Source organism: Coloeus monedula (genome assembly GCF_965178545.1).
Source record: "Coloeus monedula genome assembly, chromosome: 16".
NCBI lineage: Eukaryota > Metazoa > Chordata > Aves > Passeriformes > Corvidae > Coloeus > Coloeus monedula.
This window is the reverse complement of record NC_138796.1, coordinates 7,804,122-7,826,617: the sequence shown is the minus strand read 5'-3', so window position 1 is coordinate 7,826,617 and position 22,496 is coordinate 7,804,122. Positions and strand designations below refer to the sequence as shown.

The 22,496-nt window shown below is 51.5% G+C and overlaps 1 protein-coding gene across 1 annotated transcript; it reads right to left on the bottom strand.

Moving 5' to 3' along the window:
- Window positions 1-5,666: 5,666 nt before the first annotated feature.
- On the bottom strand, window positions 5,667-15,253 carry LOC309579068 (lipase maturation factor 1-like; the record flags this gene model as incomplete). Its single annotated transcript, XM_082292101.1, has 3 exons — window positions 5,667-5,718; window positions 6,275-6,584; window positions 15,058-15,253. The coding sequence occupies 3 exons, from the start codon at window positions 15,251-15,253 to the stop codon at window positions 5,667-5,669; spliced, it is 558 nt and encodes a 185-aa protein (XP_082148227.1).
- Between the last annotated feature and the right edge of the window lie 7,243 nt (window positions 15,254-22,496).

The window sequence follows — 22,496 nt, the reverse complement described above, 5'->3', positions numbered from 1 at the left end:
TTTCTGCTTCCACTTCCAATCTGAATGGAAAGCTGGTCTCAGTTAAGAATTCCAGTCCCTCAGTACAAGCTTGTATCACTTCCAGACAGGCTGATAAAGCAGGATAGAGACTGATGGGAAGCCCTTGCCAAGGTCACTCAGTCACACACAGCTGAGAGATCCATTCCCACCTGTGCTGTGATCCCAGAGAATCCCAGGTGTCCTGACAAAACCCAGGACACCCAGGTTCCTACTCCTTCCTTGCCCAGCTCCTGATTCTTCAGTGTCTGACAAAAAGTCTTCCTGAATTATCCACACTGCTTAAAAAGCCAGCACAGCTCCAGAGGGGATCCACTGATCCCTGCTGCAGCTGGATTGGGCTGCTGGGAGCTCCAAGGGGGATTCTCTCATCTGCTGGTCAGGACAGGGCTCCTCCAGGCCAGAGGAGGCCACCAGGATGGTCAGAGGGATGGATCTGCTCTGCTGGGAGCAACAGCTGGGACAGTTGGGATTGTTCTGCCTGGAAAACTTCAGGGTGACCTAACTGTGACCTTGCAGGACCTGAAGGGAGCCTGCAAGAAAGATGGAGAAAGGATTTGCAAGGAATGGAGGGACAGGACAAGCAGGAATGGCTTCAAACTGTCAGAGGGCAAGGTTAGGTGGGATACTGGGAAGGAATTCCTGGCTGGGAGGGTGGGCAGGCCCTGGCACAGGGTGCCCAGAGAAGCTGGGGCTGCCCCTGGATCCCTGGCAGTGTCCAAGGCCAGGCTGGACAGGGCTTGGAGCACCCTGGGATAGTGGAAGGTGTCTCTGCCCATGGCAGGGGTGGAATGGGATGAGCTTTAAGGTCCCTCCAACCCAATCCATTCCAGGATGATTCTGTTCACACTCTTGTGCCCTCACCATCAAAGAGTCACAAACCAACATGCTTAAAAGTGGGAATGTTTTGCCTAATCCAGCCCCAATTCACACCCTGGCTGCTTTCCAACCTGGAATGAGAAACTCAAAGATCTGTCTCCAACCTTTACTGGGCTGGATCACTCTGGACAAACACCCTTTAGTCTCAGAACCCAAAGGTGTAGAAAATAAGAAGAAAGAACATGGGAAGAGGCTCACTGAATGGCCACTAGCAGCTTCCTGGAGAGGGAAAACACTCCCTGAGCATCTCCTGAGCTCCAGCAGCCACTGGAGCTGAGCCTGACCCAGCCTCCAGCACACCCTGATTAAACCCTGAATGGGTCAAGTGCTTTTTAATGAGACAAACCCCACTAGCCCTCCACCACACACCAGCCTTTCCTCTTTCTCTGCTGCAGATGAACTTCTAATCACAGTCATTTAATTGCAATTAAATCACCTGCCTCAGAGACAAGCCTCATCCTTCCATATGAAACTCCCAAGCTGTTCTGTTCCAGCAGCTAAAGATGAAAAACCACCAGGAAGTTGTGGAGCATCTCCTCCCCTCTGTGCAATTTTTGGGCTTCAAAGGCCACAGAAGCTCTGTTTCATATTCCTTGCAGGAAAAAAAAAAGTGCTTGGTCTTACTTGATCCCAAATACCTGCTGGCAGTAGCTGCACCACCCTTTTCCACAAGGGAAGAACACACTGAAAAGAACCTCTTTTTGTAGCCACCTCATGCTATAACATTTTATTTATTGCCTTGTTTAACTTATTCCCTTGAGCTCCTGTAACTCCACCAGAATCATGAACGAAAATAAAGGCAACACCATTTAAAATCCCACAATTCCAGCTTTTTTTTTTTTTTTTTAAATCTGTGCTGTCTGACAACGGGCAATGAGCTTTGGGAAATGACCCGACACAACAACCCAAGGAAAGGAAGGGGTTTCAGATGCCAGTTGGAAGTGCTGGAAGGGAGGAAACAACAGCAGAAGAAACAGGAGATCAGTGGCAGAGTAGCTGAAAAGTTTGTTTCTATAAGAAAATGTAATAGCTCTCTGGAGACACCTTACTGGGGGATAAAAGTGAATTTATTCCAGAATTACTAAGTCACTTTAGAAGTGCATTAGTGCTTCTGGAACAAAGCTGATTTAACTCCTGCTGGAAGCCTCTCCCACACAGCTTGTCCTGCCACAGGACAATGCCCATCCCCACAAACACAGATCCCACAGAAACCACAGGGAAAGAAGCCTCAAATGGAGGCTTCACAGGGCCACCTGCAACAGGGATTTTGATTAAACCAAGGGGCAGCTTTTCCCATATCCTTGTTCAAATGGATGAAAATCCATTATAGGAATATTCAGAAGGGAGGAAGTGGGAGAAAGGCAAAGCCTTTTGTATGGGACCAGTGGAGCTGCGCTCTGGACAAGCTGGATTTGCAGGCTGCAAAGTGAATGTTGGAACTATGAGGAATTCCCACAAAAATCTTTTAAAACATCTTTAAACAGCTTCTACTCTACTCAACCTGGGACCACTATCACTTTAGTCCTATTTTACTAGGGCAGAAATGACAGGAATAATCCAGGTTAAAATGAACATCACGATTCAGCACTTCACCCAACGGGTCAGATTGGAAATATTCTTTGCCCTGGCAGATTTTGAGACTCTTGACGGTCTCCTACTTCAAAAGGAAAAAGTTCAAAGTGGCAGATGGGGATAAAAGAAAAAAACACCCCAGTATTTTAAGCTGGACACACTGAGTGTGACACCATCACACGGGTGGCCTTGACCCCAAACACACCCAGGTTTAGTCCAAGCAGACCCACAGCTGTTTTGGGAAACACTGTGCCCAGAAGGACAAAACCTGCCCAGTTTGAAGGTGGAGAGCACTGGGAATCTTGACCCCACACTTCCCAGGCACCAAAATAAATTCATTTCTCCACAAGGTCACTTAATTTTGAGAACCACCAAGGTGCATCTTATTGCAGACTGTTCAGAGTGGAAGACAACAAACTGGCAAAGTCAAGGGCAACAAACTGGGCCAGGTTCTTGGGATTTTAGGTTGCCAAAATAATCCTTACCCTTCAAACCCCACTACAAACAGCTCACAGGAGCAGTTTTCCTGCGGGTTTAACACCCTCCAAGCCCTCAGCTGCTCCTGGCTGTGCTGTCCTCAGGCTCATGGATATTCCCCAGCTGCCAGGTGGGGCCAGGGCAGGCAGGGAGCATGTCCTGCCCTTCAAAGGAGACACTTTGCTCTTCCAAAGCTTCCCCTGGCTGAGGCCAAGCCAGCTGGGCAGCAGTTGAAAGAGCTGCTCCTTCAGCAGCGCCCAGGGTCTGGGGACTGCAGCCCAAAACAAATAGGGACATTTACAATTAAAATAGACAAAAAGGCGATAAAAGGAATAAATTGTCCCTCACTGGCCTGAAGAGGAGAGCTCTATTCCTGCTTAGCATGCCGGATCTTCCCTGGACTGGCTTCCCAGGCAAGCTCAGCTGAAGGTTTTGGTGGATGGGAGAGCCCATGGGGCTGGCTCAGAGCAGCCCACACTGGCCAGTGAACAGGGACAGCAAGATTTTGTACAAAAACTCAAAATAATGTGGCCACAGGAGAAATTTTCCTCATTTCAGGCACCTCTCTGCTGAGCTGCCTCATCACTCCTGTCAGGAATGCCTGACATTGTCCTTTCCAGGAGAGCTGTGGTCTCCTGCAGGTGCTTCAGAGAAGCAACAGAACTCATCAAAACCTCTCAATCTGCCCCAAACTGGGAGCAGGACAACTAAAGGACCATCTAACCCCACCTACGAACCAGTGTGAGACGGGAATTTTCAAGCCAGCCTTGGTTTTAAGGCCAGCCTAAGCTCTAAGACCAACGCTGCCCACCCACCAGCAGATTTTGGGTACTCTGAGCTCACCCCTTTCCACCACCACAATTCCTGAGGGACAGGGAGAATTCAGGGAATCCTGCTTTGCTCATTCCCTGCACTGGAAGCACCCAGCATCCCCCTCTCCAGAGAGTTCCATGTCACACCACATACACAACAGGAATAATCTGGGTTTGGCCACCCAGCGACCCATTCCAGAGGATCTGATGAAAAATGAGGCTGCAGCTGAAGGAGCTGGGCTGCTTTGATTCTTCTCCCTCCCAACAGCCACCTCATTTCCTGTTTAATATAGGATATTAAGAGGAAACGAAGCTGAGGGAACATCCCCAATCCCCGCTTTTCTCTCTTACCCCTTTCCCAGAAGATCCCAACTCAATCCCTGGAGCACCAGGCTAGATTTCACCCCACAAATTTCAAGGAGAAAGGGGGCGGGGGGGAGGGAATCCGGCCTTATCTCAACCATCAAGAGTCAATTCCTTTCAACCACAACAGGCAAACTCCAGGCTCCATGTGCATTCCTGCCAGGCAGATCATTGTCTTGGAGCTGGGAAGAGACCCAAAATTCATCCCTGAGCTTCCACCCTGCTCAGGAAGAGGGGTTTGGACATGGTCTGGTGGAAGAGAGGAGAAGGCTCCCCTCTGTATCCACCACCTTTTTCCTCTTCCTTGAAAAAGGTGCCCAAAAAGCCACGCCAAGTACACCAGGCACACCTGGAATTCTTCTGGTAAAACCTCAGGAGCTCTGCAGGACTGCCAGAGGAGACACCACCCCCTGTGCCAGGAGAAGTGGGAGCAGAGGACCAGCACTGCACACACTGCTCAAACACATGGAAAACACATCCCAGGTGGAGCTTTTTATTAAAAATAAAACTCTCAGAACTCTACAGCACCAGCACAAAGAGCTTTCCAGAGAGCTGTGGGCACTAATGAAGAGAGCCTGTCTTAATTATCTCACTGCTCCAAGAATTAACCCACCAAACCTCCAGCCTTGGAGTCACTGCAGCTCCAGCTCTCAGCTACAAAACCTTGGCAGCTTCAGGGGGAGGTTGTTGGGATTTTTATTTTCCCCCCCTCCAAACAGAAACACAAAGAGGAAGAAGCCAAGGATCACATCCAGATTGCTCTGCTACAGCAGAGGCTCCTGTATGCCTGGAAACCAGAGCAGGATGATGCTTGAATTCCTGCCCTTTAGCATTAAAACATCCAGAAAACAGACAAGCAGCTCTGGAACAATCTGGAAACAGGCAATGGAAAACCATCCACCAAGTTATTTTTCCAACTCTCTGGCTTGGTTTCACAGCTTTAAGTTCATGCTGAGTTAAGAGCTCAGAGAATGGAGCTTTTCAGAGGCTGTTCTCCTTCACCCACTTACATTCCAGCCAGAGTAGGATGGGAATGAATGGGACAGCACACCCAAATCCTTAAAACCAAATCCACTGAGCCCATCTGTGGAAAAGGTGTCCCGCTGTAGAGCCAGAAAATTTGGGAAGAATATCCCTGGGCACCTCTTCACAGCAGAACCTTTTCCCTCTGCAAAGGTGTCACATCACCTCAGCTGCAGGCAAAGAGGTCACCTAAAGGACCTCTTTGGAAGGGTTTTATTAAGGGCACATCCTCTTTCAACGAATGTATTTGGGGTCTTCACAAGAGCAAGGACAACCTACACCCTTTATTTTTGCACCACAGCCCTGCCCTGCAGCAAGGTGATTTACAGGGAGTCAGGGTTTCTCCTTCCCCCCCCCCCCCCCAACAAGCTTTCTGTACTTATTCTGAAATACAGAATTCCAGCTCTTTTCTGGACAGAGCTGAAAACTGAGAAACCATCCTAAAAGTAATTATTGAGGGAATTCTCTTGCAGCAGCCACGAGGGGAAGCACTGCACAGCTGGGATGACACAGCACGGAATGTTACGGAATAACCTCAGTGGGAAGGGAGCCACGAGGATCATCAAATCCAATCCTGCAGGCAACTGACAGAGGAGAAATCAGGGTGGATAGCCCAGGTAAGACAGAGCTGGGAGACGCCCATAAATAATTTGTGCCAGGTGCTGTCCTTATCTCACATTCCTACATGGATAAGCTGGTGAGGAACAATGTTAAGATCTTGGATTTCCAACCTTCCAGGGTATGGGAGGATCCAGAGGGTCAGGCCATGGCAGAGCTGCTGTTTGGGGCAGTTGTGGAGAGCCACGAACCATTGTCTGCCCAAAGAACTGAGCGTGCCTGGAACAGCTCCAGGGCCCTCAGCACAGGAAGGAATCGTTGGAGCAACTCCAGAGCTGCTCCCAGGGCTGGAGCCACGCTGGGAGAGCTGGGGGTGCTCACCTGGAGGAAACTCCAGGGAGACCTCAGAGCCTCTTCCAGGGCCTAAAGGGGCTCCAGGAGAGCTGGAGAGGGACTTGGGACAAGGGATGGAGGGAATGGAACCTTCCAATGCTCCAAACAGAACAGGAAAAATCAATGTGCACCACAAACAGCACGAGGGAAAAGCAAAATAAGAGGGATTGAGAACCCACCAGATCTGTCCAACGTTGACCAAGGAGAGGTAGAGCAGCCACAGCAGGGACATGAGGACCATGTTGGCACAGCCAGTCAGCAGCACAAAGGCTGCCAATGCCAGGCCAGCCAGGGCCAGGCAATCCAGGGTGCTGTCCATGTCAGACCAGTCCAGGAACCAGATGAGCGTGGGTGCGTAGCTCAGGGCATCCAGCCCCACCTTCCCTTTGAAGTACTTCTTGACATCCTGCAGGTAGAGCTTGCAGGGGAGCAGCCCCTTCTCTCCTATCAGCTGCTTGTTCTGGTGGAACGCCACCAGGAAGGCCACGACTGCAGGAAAACAAGGAGAGGGGAAAATGCGTTAGGAATCACCCAGGATGAGGGATGTGTTTTGAATCCAGAGTTACAGAAGCAATTCGTGGAAGGAATTCATTCACAAACCCTCATCTCCAGCAGTGCTCAAGCAGAAGGTTCCCTGCTCATGGCAGGGGGTGCACCTGGATGATCTTTTAAGGTCCCTTCCAACCCAAAGCACTCCAGGATCCCATGGTTTCTATAAACCACAATGCAGAAGGCAAAGGAACTCTATACATCCTCTCTTGGCTTTGGAGGAGAGCAGATCTCCATCTTTATGTAACATTTCCTGGGCATCTATCAAGGACCGGAATCTTTTCCTTATATTAAAAACACTTCATATTTCAAATTATTGCTAATGAGACATTTTAAACTCATACACCCCATTAAAGAGGTGTTCACAGAATCCCAGAATAGTTTGGGTGGGAAGGGATCTTAGAGATCCTCTCATCCCACCCCTGCCATGGGCAGGGACACCTCTCACTGTCCCAGGGTGCTCCAAACCCCGTCCAGCCTGGCCTTGGACACTGCCAGGGATCCAGGGGCAGCCACAGCTTCTCTGGGCACCCTGTGCCAGGGCCTTGCCACCCTCACAGGGAACAATTCCTTCCCAATATCCCATCCAGCCCTGCCCTCTGGCAGTGGGAAGCCATTCCCTGTGTCCTGTCCCTCCATCCCTCCTCCCCAGTCCCTCTCCAGCTCTCCTGGAGCCCCTTTAGGCCCTGGAAGAGGCTCTGAGGTCTCCCTGGAGTTTCCTCCAGGTGAGCACCCCCAGCTCTCCCAGCGTGGCTCCAGCCCTGGGAGCAGCTCTGGAGTTGCTCCAACGATTCCTTCCTGTGCTGAGGGCCCTGGAGCTGTTCCAGGCACGCTCAGTTCTTTGGGCAGACAATGGTTCGTGGCTCTCCACAACTGCCCCAAACAGCAGCTCTGCCATGGCCTGACCCTCTGGATCCTCCCATACCCTGGAAGGTTGGAAATCCAAGATCTTAACATCTTCCCATCCCCTGAATTCCCACTTTCCCACGTCACTACAGATGTCCCGTTTATAGTGTCTCTGCTCCTGCCCTGGACTATCTTAGACCAGCCAGATGCTTTTTTTAACAGCACATCAGCAATTTAATTACAGTTCTTTTGATGGCCTACAGAGAAAGTTGGGCAGTTTTTAGGGATTATCTCATATTTTAGGCATCTCCTGCAGTTACCAATTTGCAGTTTGTAACTCCAGTAATCTCCACATCTCAGGGGGAAAAAAAAAAACCAGTAATGAGCAAGGCCAACATTTCCTGATTAGGCTGCATCCACTAATTTACCCATCCTTCAAACATTATCCAAACACCAGCCATGTCACGGGCAGCAGCACCAGAGCTCTTGCAAAAGGCTGATTTGTTCCCCTCCCCAATGCTCCCTGGTTAATGATCAAATCTGTTTCCTTGCTTATCTCAATGCTGGCATTCTGCAAACAACAATCCTGGTGTTCATCTGGTGTCTCGAACTGGGAGCGCTGGGGGAGAGCCTGTGTGAAATCAGAGCCCAAATTCCCATTTCTTTGAAGTCTGGAGCAGCAACCCAAAGTCTGCAGCCCCAGGGAATCCAACTGAAAGTCCCATTCCCCAGACAAAGGTCTCCAGTGGGTTCCACTTAATCCACTTAACACTCCCCCAGCTCTCAGCACACAGCCATGGATTTTATTCTCATTTTAAAACCACTAAAAGTCATCATCCAACACACAGCAGAGGTCACTGCAAGGGTTCCCTTTGATTCCAGCAGATCCTGAACCCCAGGGATGACACAATAAAGTTGGGAGTTAATTGGTTGTGTCTCTTCCCATCCATCTTTTATACACAGTGAATAATTTTACAAATAAAAGACATTTTTATTCAATTATTTTATTCAATTATGGACAGGGAGAGACATGAGAAAAACTGATGCCAACACTACAGGATCAGTTCTGGAGCACAGGTTAAGTGTTTTCTATTTTATTCATATTTTCTACCAACACTCAGCTCAGCACAACTGTGTAATCAGAAAGTCTGACATGAAACCAGCAGAAATATAATTGAAATATAATTCTTCTGAGCTTTAGACAGCTTAATAGCTTCATTTCTGGCTAAAAAAAAGCCAAGCAAAGGCCAGTTCTGCCTTAAAACTCCATGGCTTGATTTCCCATGATTAGCACTGCAATTTGCTGCACAGTTTTCCAAAAGTGCTAATCAAATTCACCTCTAAATGCTCCAGAATTGCTGCCCCAACCCATAAGAAGTGCTGAGTAGGTTTTTGCCTAAAAAAGTCTAAATTAGACCCCTGCACTGTATGCCAGACAAACAAGGAAAAGGTAAATTAGGAAAAACAAACGCCAGCAATTCCAGCAAAGTCCACATGGTACAGACAAAACTGTGCTCAGCCTCCCTGAGCCTGCAGGCAGCAAACACAGCACTGGAGCTGCCATGAAATGCACATTTTAGGATGGCCCAGCTCAGGCTCCAAAGGGGTTTCCTCCCAGGACATCCATTTCCCACTGCTGGGATTTCCCACATCACCCTTTGCAGCCAAACCCCAGCAGCAGCCACCCTAATTTCAGGAGAATTCACCTCCCCCAAAGCAAATCCCACTGTTCCACCTGTGTTTGATCCATCACCTCCCAGGCGATGCTCACACACGTGCAGCATTCCCAGAGCTCCATCCCAGATCCAGCTCCCTCTCCTGGACACTCCCCACGCTCAGTCTGCGTCTGGATGACTCCGGGCTCCCTCTTCACCCATCTCCAGCATCTTCTGGAGCACCTCTGAAGGGCTCATCCCCGAGGCACCTCCCACTTCCATCCATCCATCCACCCATCCATCCATGCCCTCCCAGCTCCCTCTCCAAGAGGTTTCCCCCTCAGGCAGCAGCTCCTGTGCTGCTGGACACAGGGAAGAGCTGAAACTGAAGACAGAGACCACAAAGGATTTCAGCAACACAGGAGATGCCCAGATCCAGGAGGGAAAAAGGGAAGTTATTTATCAGCTTGTCATTGCTTCCTCTCCCTGAACCCCAGAGAAACTGGATCCTCAAGTTCAGTGTAGCAGGCCCTGCTCCCTTCTCCAGGAACCTTCCCTTTGACCTTGGCTTAGTCAGGGGGGTAAAAAAGTCCCTTTTCCCCCAAAGCCTGTGCTTCTTCCTCAACCCCTATTCCAGGCCTCTCCCCCTGTGGCCTCGTGATCGGGGATTTTCCACTCTGCATCTTCCACTCCTTCCAAGGCAAACAAGTTGCTTCCACCTTGGGCACTGACTGGCACAATCACCCCTCTGCTGGGCTTGGGGCACGCTGACCCACTTCCCCTCAGTCCTGGAGCTTTTCCCAGGGAGCCCACGCCCCTCCAAGCCTCCAGACCTGGCACAAGCCCCCACCACGCTTCCATCAGCCCTGGGGCTGCTCACTGCCTGTGCTTTTCATGGACACTTCCAGGATTTGGGAGCGTTCAGCCCAGGCCAGTGCCCTCTGTTCCAGCTGATCTGCCATTCCTCAGGCTGTGCAGGTGGCAGGAGCGGAGCAGCTCCGGGTCTGCCTCCCACTGCGGAGCTTTGACAGCTCACATGGGAGCTCTCCCTGCTGCCAGCTGAGCTTTACATAATACATGCAAATTATCAGGGCTGCTAATAGACCTTCCCTACTTATCCTCACCTCACAAGGTGCTTCACTGTACTTTTCCATTAACTCCCCCCTCTCCACCTTCTCCTTCCCCTCCCAGCCTCCTCTCTCCCCCCAAACCCAGCGTGTTCCTTGCTCAATCCCACATGGTACCAATAACCACCACCCAAGCGTCCCCATCCAAAAGGATTCACTCCATCCAGATTTCCCTGGCACCTCAGCTCCTTTCCCCCAGTCCAGGCTCAGCCTCTCATGGTAGGAGAACGAGCGAATCCCATTCTTCATGCTCAGGAAAGGTTTAAAGATGTGAAATCCAAAACTTTTCAGTCATATGGCTTCTTCTCTCTTCCCCCACGCCCTGTTAAAAGAAGCCTTAACTTTTCCTCAATGCCCAAACCACAAGAAGAACTGAATCAAGAGCACAGAGCTCTGCCTGAAAACCAAACAACATTTTGCACACACACACAAAGTCTGCCTGGAGCAGTTTATCAAGTGCCCCTTTGACCCAAGGAGGCATTTGGACAGGCCCTGAGCTGGCTGCTGCAAGCTGAGGTTGTACTGCTGGAAAGAAGGAAGAGCAGAATATTCCTGGTATTTTCTTTATTACCAGAGAAATGAATCGAGTAAGTTTCCAATTGATGAATTCCCCTGCAAAGTCTTGCAACACAGAAGCAACAACACCAGAGCACTGAGCGAAGGGTGAAGCCAAGCACCCACAAAAAACACACAACAAAGTCCTCTGTTCTTAACACCTTTTTTGTTTTCTTGCCTTTCACAGCCAAGCTGAAGACTTTGGGGTGGTTGCTCAGGGGGTTTTGAAGTGCTCATCTCCCCGCTGCCTCCTTGTTTGAAAAGGTGTGTAAATAGAAAAAGCTTCCCTTTGGGTCTCAGGCTGCTCAAAACCACCCCAGCCTGCAGCTGGAGGATGCCCTGGGAAGGTCCCTCTGCTCCAGAGCAGCTCTGGGCAAGGAGCTGACTGGGAGCTTGATAACAAGAGTGGAGAAGAGAACCTTTTTCCCTTTCCAGCGGGATGCAGCTGCTCAGAAGACCCAGTGCTGACACGCTGCTGGTGCTGCACAGCCTTGCTAACGAGCACTGAGCTGAAATAAAACCTTCCAGGGCAGCAAAAGTGCCTGAAGATGTTCTCTAATCCTGACCAGGCAGGCTGAAAGTTACTGGGAGCCTTTTAATAAAACTGAGGGAAGGGAAAGCAGGGGAGATGGCAGAGAAAGAGAAGAGGAAGGACACCGGGGAGAGCCAGGAACCTACAGGAAGCCAAACCCCCCGAGAGGGCTTTAGATTTCAGATTTAGGAAGAAGAAGCATGAACCTCCCATAGCTCTAGCTCTGGGGAAAGAAAATACTATTAAACAATACATAAGGAGAAGGAAGATAAACTGGATTTAAATAATAGGTTTTATTTCAAAGCTCTTCACAGAGCCTGGCTGAGACTGGGGAGGGTGGTATCTAATTACTTCAATTTCTACAGCTGGAATCTGCTAATAGTAATCACCCAAAAAGGGCACTTAAAAATGATTTAGAAGGAGGGTGAAGAGAGCAAATACTGCACGTTTGTTGTCGAGAGCTTTGGGACCAGCTATTTACCTGTAAGAGCACTTCCAACAAGACCTCAAAGTATTTCTGTATTGCCAAAACACCGACCCCTGTCACAGGGAACAAACACACGGGGCAAGAGCAGGATGGAAAGGCTGCAAATCCCAAACTGGCATTGGTCTGAACCTGTGCCCTGCCCAGGTGAGACCCCACTGCAGAGCTGCCTTCAGCACAGGGTTCCAGCATGGGAAGGATGTGGAACTGCTGGAACCAGTCCAGAGGAGGCACCAGGATGAGCAGAAGGATGGAGCAGCTCTGCTGGGAGAGCTGGGGTTGTTCAGCCTGAAGAAGATGTCATTGTGGCCTTCCAGGACCTGAAGGAGCCATCAGGAAACATGGAGAGAGACAATTTCCAAAGGATGGAGTGCCAGGACAGTGCAGCAAGGACCCAGCCTCACAGAGCCCTTTCAGCTGGATCCACTTTCCCTGCCTTCCCACTCCTGCCAGCAGCAGGTGGGGCTGGTCTCTGACCTCCCCAAATCCTCAGATCCTCTCCCACCTCCCATCTCCAACCTGCCTCTCACACAGCAGCTGCTTTGCCAGGGACTTCCCAGGCTCTGGCTGCTCCTGGAAAATCCCTTCCAAAGGGGAAAAAAAAAAAAAAAAAAAGAGGAGAGTTGTTACAAGCAAAGGGGGCAGGGGAGAAGAGAGGGCACACCGAAAGACACTTCACACCTGCCTTGCTCTGCCTGTCCTCCTTCTGCATGGGAAGATCCTCAGGGAAAACATCTCCCTTGCCTGCACCAGGCAATGACCACCTCCTTTGGGAACGGGGTGGGGGGCAGGAAGGAGGTGACAGGCCCCCAGACCACGCTTTGGGGTCACTGTACACCCCAAATCCCATTTCTCTCCATCCCATCCTCAGGATCCTGCGCTCTCCCATCCCTCCATTCCACCCAGGAGGGGGAACAACCCTCAGCTCCCAGAGGGGCTCCAATCACCAGGCAGTGCCCACTTCCCCAACACCTTTAACACAAATTCCCCTCAGAGGGTTCACTGCTCAGCCCAGCAGGAAGGAAAGGGTTACACATAAAAGGGTGAAATGAAAGAAGGGGGGAAAACATCCCACGACTGAGGAATGTCAAACTGTCACAACGGCATCAGCCGTCTCCTCAGCGAGTCTGAGCCTCGGCGCGCGCGGAATCGCCGCGTCTGGGAGAAAAATCAGCTGTCACAGTAAATGCTTCCATCTCCAGAAAAAAACCTGCAAGAGCAGCTTGGCACAGAGGCACAAAATTGTTTTCTGCTGTTTCTAAAAAACCCAGGCTCTCCACAGAGATCAAAGGGCAATCCACCTTCCCTCTGGAGCATCCCACCCCAGGGCTGCCCCAGAGGGAATCTGCCTGCCCACAACCTCTCCAGCTCACACACAACAAGCAGCTTCCACCCCACAAGTTCTTGTGGGACACCTCTGCTGTATTGCCAGCCCCAGCACTGCTGCCAGCAGGAATTTGACCTGTGTTAAACCAGGCCGAGGTCCCTGACCTTGGATCACCCCAAACCAGCAGCAGAACTCCCCAGGACCCGAGTGCAGCCAAGCACAAGCTGCACAACAAGCAGGTGAACTTTTCTCTCCTATACCTCTTCCCTTCACAAGGGACACAAACATCCTCCTGCCCCGCTCCTTCCAGCTCCAGTACTCAAAATCCTCCCTCTGACACTCCACTCTCCAAAAGGTTTCCTTGTTCTACACTACAGAAGCATTTTGGGGTCTCCTCCCTCCCTCCCTCAGCTACCTTCTGGTGTTCCCACACCTTTCTCTTGCTTGAAAAAGCACCATAAAGAAGTCTCCCTCTTTTTTAGCATCCCACACCTACTCACCAACCTGCAAACTCAGCTTCATCCTCTGGCTCAGGCACTCCCAGCCTCCTTTTCTCCTGCAGCCCACCAGTTTCAATCACTTCCACCAGTAACTCACCTGACCCCCAATCAGATCCTTGTTCCCCACCTCGTTGTCCCAGCTGTCCCACTCACCACAAAGTCCCACACCTTTGATTTTCACCAATTCCCACCCCTCCAGGCAGCCCCTGCTCCCTTCCCACCCCCGACACCCCGTAAGCTCCCAGGTGTGGCACATTTATCACCCCAAATCCACCCCAGGAAGCAGCGGCCTCCACCGAAGGCACAGCAGAGAACAGCAATCAGTTTTTCATAAGAAAACTGCAAACTGAGCCACGGGAAACTCAGCAGCCTGGATTTACACACGGGGGAATATTGGAATCGCTTTCATTTTGACTGAAAGAGTCATAACCTCGCATTTCACTGAGAGCTGAAACCAAACTAGAACCAGAGCACGTGTCAAAACCATACGAAACTACAACTTCTGCATGGTTTTGATGCAAAATAATCTAAGCAGGCTGGCAGGCTACAAATTCTAACGATTCCATGGACAAATCTGGGGCAAGTTTAGAATTTGTACTGTAGTGTGTTACTTGTCAGTTTTGGTTTCACTGTAAATATTTTTAAATGGAGCACCAGCGGGCTTTGAGCGCAGCTCTCAGTGCCAAAGCAAGAGGCAAACAAGCACGGCAGAGGCTGGAAACTGCTTTTACTGTGGAATAATTTAAGGTCATGTCGACTGTAGGTCCTGGTTGGTGGTGTTGGCACCCAGGGATGTCAACTCTCTCTCTAGTCCTGCTGCTGCATAAGACAAAAAGTTCTTGCACTGGGAGCTCACAAGTCGAAGGGAAAGGATGAGCAGCTCCAAACAGCTCTGCTGAGAGGTACCAGCCTTGTGGTGCAAGCAAACTTCTCCTTCCAGCTCCACCAGCTTCCAACATCACCAACCCCATCCCAGCATCAGCCACAGGGTTCCCAACCCACCAGGAAAGTAGGAGTGAAAAAGAAGAGAATCATGGAATATCCTGAGCTGGAGCAAACCCACAAGGTTCATATAATCATAGAATAAACTGAATTGCGAAGGACCCACAGGGATCACCGAGTCCTGTTCCTGTACAGGACATGCCCAAGGATCTCACCACGTGCCTGCGAGCGGTGTTCAAACGCTCCTGGAGCTCTGGCAGCCTTGGGAATGTGCCCATTCCCTGGGGAGCCTGCTCGGTGCCCCACCACCCTCCGGGGGAAGAACCTTTCCCTGCTCTCCCCCCTAACCCTCCCTGGCACAGCTCCAGCCGTTCCCTGGCTGCCGTCCCCGCTCACCACTCGGGGACAGCGCGGGGCGCAGGGGCAGCGCCCGCCCGGCACTCACAGTACAGGAGGGCAATGGAGCGCAGCAACACGATGCGGGTCAGCCAGAAGGTGCCCGGGGAGAGCGGCGAGGCCGCGGCACCGACGCCGGGCTCGGGGGAATCGGGGGATGCAGCGGGGGCCGCTCCGGGGGCTCCATCGGGGGCTCGGTCGCGGCCCGGGCGGCGCTGGCGCAGCCCCGCGCTGGGCGCCGCCATGTCGGGCACAGCGAGCATGTGCGGCCGGGCGGGGCGGGCCCGTGAGGGGACACGGCGGGGACGGGGGGAAACGGGGAGAATCGGGGAGAAATGGGGGGAAATAGGGAGAATTCTGTGCAAAGCGGCGCCGCCATGTCGGGCACAGCGAGCATGGGCGGCCCGGCCGGGCGCGCGCGTGAGGGGTCACGGCAGGGACGGGGGAAAATAGAGGGGGAACGGGGAAAAACGGGAAGAAACGGGGAAAGTTCTCAGCGAACCGGCGAGAAAATGCAAAGTTTTATTTAAAAAAAATAACGTAAGCGGCCAGCGGAACCGCGGAGCTGGTGAGGGGTCTGGAGCATCTCTGTGATGAGGCTGCCGGAGCTGGGACTGGCTGGAGAAGGGAAGCTGAGAAGGGATCCCATGGATCCAAATATTTCCAAGGGGTGTTGGAGGATGGTGCCAGGCTCTGTTCGGTGGTGCTTAGCAACAGGATGAGGAGTGATACCCTGAGCTAAACCAGAATCCACATCGCAGAATACTGTGATTTGGAAGGGACCCGCAAGGACGATCGAGTCCTTCAGCGAATGGCTCATACAGGGATTGAATCCACAACCTTGGTGTTACCAGCACCATGCTTGGACCAGCGGAGCTCAGGACAGATTAACACAACAAATGCCACCTCAACTTAAAGAAAAACTTATTTCCGTGGAGGTGGCAGGGCCCTGGAACAGCTGCCAAGGGAGGGTGTGGAGTCTCCCTCTCTGGAGACATCCCAAACCCACCTGGACACGTTCCTGTGTCACCTGCTCCAGGTGACCCTGCCTGGGCAGGGGTTGGACCGGGGGATCATTTTAAGTTAAATTCCTCAGGTTTTCCTCATAGAATCAGAATGGTTTGGGTTGGGAGGGACCTTAAAGCTCATCCACCTCTGATACCTTCCACTATCCCAGGCTGCTCCAAACCCCGTCCAACCCGGCCTTGGACACTTCCAGGGATCCAGGGGCAGCCCCAGCTTCTCTGGGCACGCTGTGCCAGGGCCTCCCCGCCCTCCCAGGGAACAATTCCTTCCCAATATCCCATCTAAATTCACTACTTGTGATGCTGCCGTGATTTTTACTTCATATAATTTATAGGCGTCAAGCACCTGGCTGTGTGGAGTTCATAAATAGTATTTTTGAGCATAAACATACACTGAGTATCCTCTTAGTAAACACCTCCGTGCTGGTCGCTGAGAAAGCATCTGCTATCAGGTGTAACATTATTCAACATTTCTCATCCTCTAAACCAGTCCCTTCTAAATGCCCCTTTTGTTTTTCCAGTTTCCCATCACTGCTGCTTGCATTGTTCTTAGGGGAAAAAAAAAATCCCACATAATGGTGCATTGTATAGGGAAGGAAAAATCAGCTATTTGTTAAAGGCCACTGGAATACTGCAGTTTTGCTCTCCCATTGGATCAGTCGTGAGATTTGGCAAGGAAAATTTAAATAGATGGGAGCTAATGGTTTCCTTTGTGGGGTCTTTTACAGCAAATCCCACGTTAAATGGGGATGTCTGTAAAACAAACTGGATAATTGAGGAAATTACTGAGGGAAAGTGGAGGGTTTAGGCTAAAGATTTAGCAAAAAAGGGAGGAATAATTGGGGCTGGGAAGGGAATGCTGAGCTGGGTCGATTCTCATTGCTGAGGGTCGCTCTGAGATGTGCCAGATGCTCAGGTTGGGGTGGTGGCACCAAGCTGGGGACATCGTGTGTCAGGAGCACCTTTAAACAGGACAAGCTGCAAATTTTAAGCTTAAAACAGCAGAAGTATGTTGTCACTAAGAAGGACTCAATTCACGTAACAGGCAGTGGAAGCCTTTCCTGGCTTTCCTGGAAGATGATTCAGGTTAGAAAGAAAAATGTGATAAACCAGTTGATTAGGACACCAAACGACGCCTTTTCTGTCCCAAATGTGACTCGAGGATCTTTGTGTGTCCCTCCCAACTCAGAATATTCCGTGATTCACCGAATCTCTTTGTGGGGACCATCACCTGTGCTGGCTTTTCTGCTCACGTATCCATTTCTTCATTTATTTTCACGTGGCAACTTCACAAGCGACACAGCAGGAAAGCAAACAGCGCAAACCCCAAGCAAATAACGCAGACAAGGTATTTAAGAGCGAGGTTTTGAGCCTTTCAAGCCTCCAGGGGAAGGCAATTCACGAATGCCAGGCGAGCAGGGGCATCATTGATGCTCCTCTTCATTCACCAAACCGCCCCCAACGCCACGTCCCCTATTTTGCTGTGTTCCAACCAGCTGCAGGAGTGCCAGGGGAACAAGCCTTTACTGTCACAGCAGCCAGCAGCTGTCCCCAGCAGCACCCCAACCCCGCTGGCCCTGGCACCCGAAGTCGCTCTGTGTTCATTCAGGTCTGGCCTTTCGCCCCTCTGGCTGCCAGGAATGGGGTTGAAAGGGAGCAGAGAAAGGGAATGTGCGCCGAAGTCGGGAGCTTGGGAGGCAGCATTAGCATGGGGGGCTCCTCTGAAGAGAGCATACATTCAGTTATGGATAATGCAGGCACACACCGAGCACTCAGCTGCGTTTGCTGAAGGGGACATGGGCATCTCACAAAGAATTCGGGAGCTTCCTTCTGCTAATCCATTTTTTTCCAGCAGTAATAATTTTTCCCTTTAAAATCCCTGATTTTCCCCGTGGAACTTTGCTCTTTAACTCCAGGATTAACAGGATTAGGGCTGGAAAAGATTTCCACCTTTTTTCTCTCGTGTATTTGTGCAGGATAATGAGGAGGTGCTGATTCAGAAAAGGGATTCTTAAGTGGTACCATAGGAGAAGCAATTAATAATCACAATAATCATAATTAATCCTAATAATCTCCATTATTTTGAAAAGATGCCATCCAGGCTGTGCTGTGCAGGAGGAAAGAAGAGATCCTCTGCTGACACCTCACCTGACACTTAATGTACAATTCATACATGGGTGGGTTTTGATCCTGCAAAAACATTCTCGTTTTCTTGCTAGGGTCTTTGAATATTCGAATAAATACCAAATAAATCAATTTTATTCAATACATTTTGAATAGAAATAACATATTGACATCAGACGTCCTTTTTCTCTGGTGTCCACCGCCATGCTCAAACCTAGAAAATATTTAGGAATCCCATGGATTCCTCTCCACTTGTATTTCAAGCAGGAGAAAGAGGAAGAACTGGAGTCCTGCCCAGTGCAGGTGTGCAGAGCTTTTTTTATCCACACCAGGTAAAGTGGTGTGAATGTTCCACATTCATGTGGAAAAGAGCTGCTGCAGGACACAGAACTGTGGGATTAGGTTGGAAAAGCCCCCCCAGATCATCCAGTCCAACCATCCCCCAGCACTGCCAAGGCCACCCCTAACCCATGTCCCCAAGTGCCGCAGCCACATGAGCTTCGGATGAGGCAAGGCCCATTATTCTGTGAACGAAAGGCAAATTTTGGACCTTTTGGCAAGGAATGGATCCACACCAATTTAGCCTTAAAATTGTGTGAGCAGGCAGCAGAGCTTTCCCAAGCACCCAGTGCAGGATGGGACCCATCACTCTTGTCCAGCTTGAGGGCAAAGCTCGTCAGCCCTTCCGCTGCTGTTTTAATTGAAATTCATTGAAGTTACCACCTGCCTTTTTATTCCTTCTTTTCAGATATCAGGAACTTTCCTGGAAAGGCTTGGACATTGTTTCACAGCAGCCTCGGAGCTGCCACGTTCTCTGGGCTGAGCATGAATCCTGCAGGTGTCAGAGGCTGATTTTAACACCACAGGTTCCTCTTATCTGATCAGGGCTTGGTTTTAATTCCCCATTGTGCTCTTTCTCTTTGCTCCTTGGAATTCCCATGTACAATCTGCTGGCAGGTCAGAGGAGGCCAGCTTGGGAGAAATGAGAACTTTCCCCCTTGATCAGATTAAGGGCAGAGCCCACCTTTGGGAGGGATATGGTCTGTGTGTGCATCCCAGAGCACATCCATGGAATCCAGAGATTCCACGCACTCTCATCCTCTAAAAATGCCTTCCCTGGCTGCCACTGGAAAGGAAATTTTTCCTTCCTGGCACGAGCAGGGCTCTGCCTGCTCTGGAGCCAATGCACACGCGCTCTTATTCCTGCAGGAGGAAGGGGTATGGAACAGAGGAACCAGGATGGGAGGTCAAGCTGCCTCCATCCCACAGGGATGCTGAGGATTCCCAAGTGAGAATGTGATGGAGCCAGGCACACAGATCTTGTATTTTCTGCCCAATTCCCAGAAACACTGGCTGAGCTGGCCAGGAACTTTACTGGAGACCACGTCAGAAAATGAAGCAATATTCCAAATATCAGCCTCTGCCGTGCCCAATCCGTCAGGAACAGCTGGATCTGTTCCTCCAAATCCTCTCTAAACATGTCCCACCTGGGTGAAGTCCTAAAGGCTCCACTGGGCAACAGGAACCTCGGTTCTCCCCTCCCGAATCTGCACCCTTTTCCTGGGAATGCTGATGTCAGGGCCTGCCCTGCAGCAGCCTGGGTCGGGCCAGAGCCGTGTCAGGCCAGGATGACGCATCCTGTGGGATCCAGCCCTGCAGCTCCAGCCTTTGCCCATCCCTGGGCAAACATCCCTGCTCCTTTGTCATACAAAATCCAACCACGAGACCCCGCAGGACAAACGGCCCCACTTGAACCCACTTGTTCCCTGAGCATTATCTCATTCCATTTCATGGATGAGTGAACTTCTCAGGAAACCGGAGCTATTGAGCTTCTCCAGGTGCTCCAGCTCTCTCCTGTCCCTGCGTGCTGGCTGTGTGAGGCCAGGGAATGCTGCTCCATCCCCTGAGGACTGACACAGGAACATGGAATGGTTCGTGCGGGATCACAGAGCCAGACGTGCAGCAGGACACGTTCCCTGCCCCGCTCCAAGGCACGGCCTCTTCCCTGTGCCCATCTCTGGAAGAAGAGGAAACAACTGCCCAAAGTCGTCTTCCTCCTTCTACCTGTGCTGGACAAAGAGGGATTCAAGCTTGAGGGCTGGAAAATGCAATTCCCTGCCTCAAGGCAGGGCTGGGGAGCCCTGGAAGGCAGCAGCAAGCAGGGAATAAAACCAACGTCTCTAATTCCTGCCGTCCTTGGGGGCTTCTTTTACACGAATCTTTGGAGTTGAAGACAGGGAGCAGAAAAAAGGGGTTCTTGTTTCCATTCCTACCTCCAAAGCTCCGAGCATCCCACAAATCCCTTCCCAGCCTCAGTCACGCACTGAGGTTGGGTTCCTCTGAGGAAGGTGCTCCACAGGAGAGGCTGGATTGGGAAAGATGGACTAAAAATAGTGATTATTGCTTGGACTCAGCCATGGCTAAAAACCCAGATGAAACACTGGAATTCTGTGAGTCGAGGTAAATTGCCCAATGATACAGGATTTATAGGAATATACATTAATTATGTGTCACACGAGAGGGAAAAGAAGATTTTTCCAAGTGTCCGACAGCACTGCAAAGTCACCAATGCATAGCCCAGGGAAACATAAACTCATCCCCAATCTCATTAAGTTTAGCAGGAAATTTCAATTATTCCTTATTAGAAAGTCCAAAGTATTTAGTTTGCCTTGAGCCTTAAAATAATTTTTTTAAGGACATTTTGAAAATTATATTTCAAATAACTTTGTCAGGAGGTAACGCTGCAAACAGAAAGCTGAAAACTGGAAAAATTAGGGTTTGGAGTTTTTTAAAATAAAATTAAATCCTGCTTTGCAATTTGAGAGAATAAATTAATTTTCACGTAGAAGGCAGGCGGCTGTTCAGGCACATTTAAAAACATTTTAAATTCAAAGCATACGGTTTATTTATTACACATCACAGTAATTAAACAAAAAACCACTACGTTCCTGCTACTTTTTAAACGCTGGAATGCTCGAAGCCCAATTGCTATTTTTTCCCCTGTCAATCTTATACGTGACCCTCTATTTTTCCGGGGGGAAGCAGCAGATAAAACTGGAATTTGAGGAGTTGCTTTTATTTCCCCCCCACCCCCAGTCGCAATTAGAAGGCTGAATTCCGCGGATAATTAGAATCAAATGCTCCAAATAAATGCTGCAAAAGCAGGGCTGGCCTGGAGAGGGGCAACTTAAACTGACGGGAGAGATTTCGGGGGTCACCCTCCCTTTTTCCCCGATCCAAAGGCTCACCCCGAGGTGCCGCATCCTCCTCCGGCCGGGACCTCCCGGCTGCTTCCCGGGGCTCGGGACCGAGCCCGCTGTGGGAAGGCTGCGGGAAAAGAGGGCAGGAGAGTCGGGGAGGGGACACGGAGGGTCTTGTGTCGCTTTTGCCCAGCGATTCCCCGCTTTCCTCCGTTACGCGCCCGTTGGAGAGTGCGGGGGCGAAGCGACGCGCTCGGGGCTGCAGGAGCGCACGGCCCCGGGGCACGGGGGATCGGCTGCAGGGGACACACGGGGACCGTCGCTCCCCCCCCCCCCCCGCCACGCGCCGACCGCCCCAAAAACCCCTCGAAAAGGGGCTTTAAAGTAACCGGCGGTCTCACGGCACCGCTCCGCCACCACTGCCGCTCCGCGCCTCTTCCCCGCGGCATCCCCGTTCCGCGGCGCTTGGAAAAGGACCCGGCGGCTCCATCCCGCACCCGCTGCCCGGTACCCCGCTAGAAAACCGGGATCCCGTCTGTACACTGGCGTGTACACATCCCCACCATCGGGGGGTCCCCGCCAGTACCGCGCGGCGGTGAAGCCCCCGGACGATTTGCAGCGGAAAAAGCACAGAGGAGCCGAAAGAGGCAGCCGGAACAGAGAGCCGGAACAGCGGCGGGTGGCAAAAAGCGGGCCCAGGCGGCAAAAAGCGGGAGCCGCAGCGGGACCCCTCGCCGGCGGAGCGGGGACTCTGCGGCGGCGGGCGGGCGGTGCGGCCCCGCCGGGCCGGAGCCCCGCCCCTTATGGAAATCACCGGGGCCTCCCGCCAATGGCGAGCGGCGGCGGAGGCGGGGCCGCTCGCCCTGCCCTTAAAGTAACTTGTTGCCAGGGGCCCCGTTTCGCACTGGACGTGGAGCGCGGCGCGGGGCAGCGCGGGGCCCCGGCGGCAGCGGCGGCAGGACCGGCTGCGGAGCGGGGGGGGAGGCGTGCCGATTTGGGGTTGAATTTTGAGCGTTTCGTGTCTTTTTCCTTCTAGAATTTATTATTTTTGCCCGTTTTCCCGCCGCTCGGGCGCCCGCGGAGGGTGCGCGGCCCCCGGCGGGCACAGCGCGCGGCCGGCCCGGCTCTGCCGCCCGCCG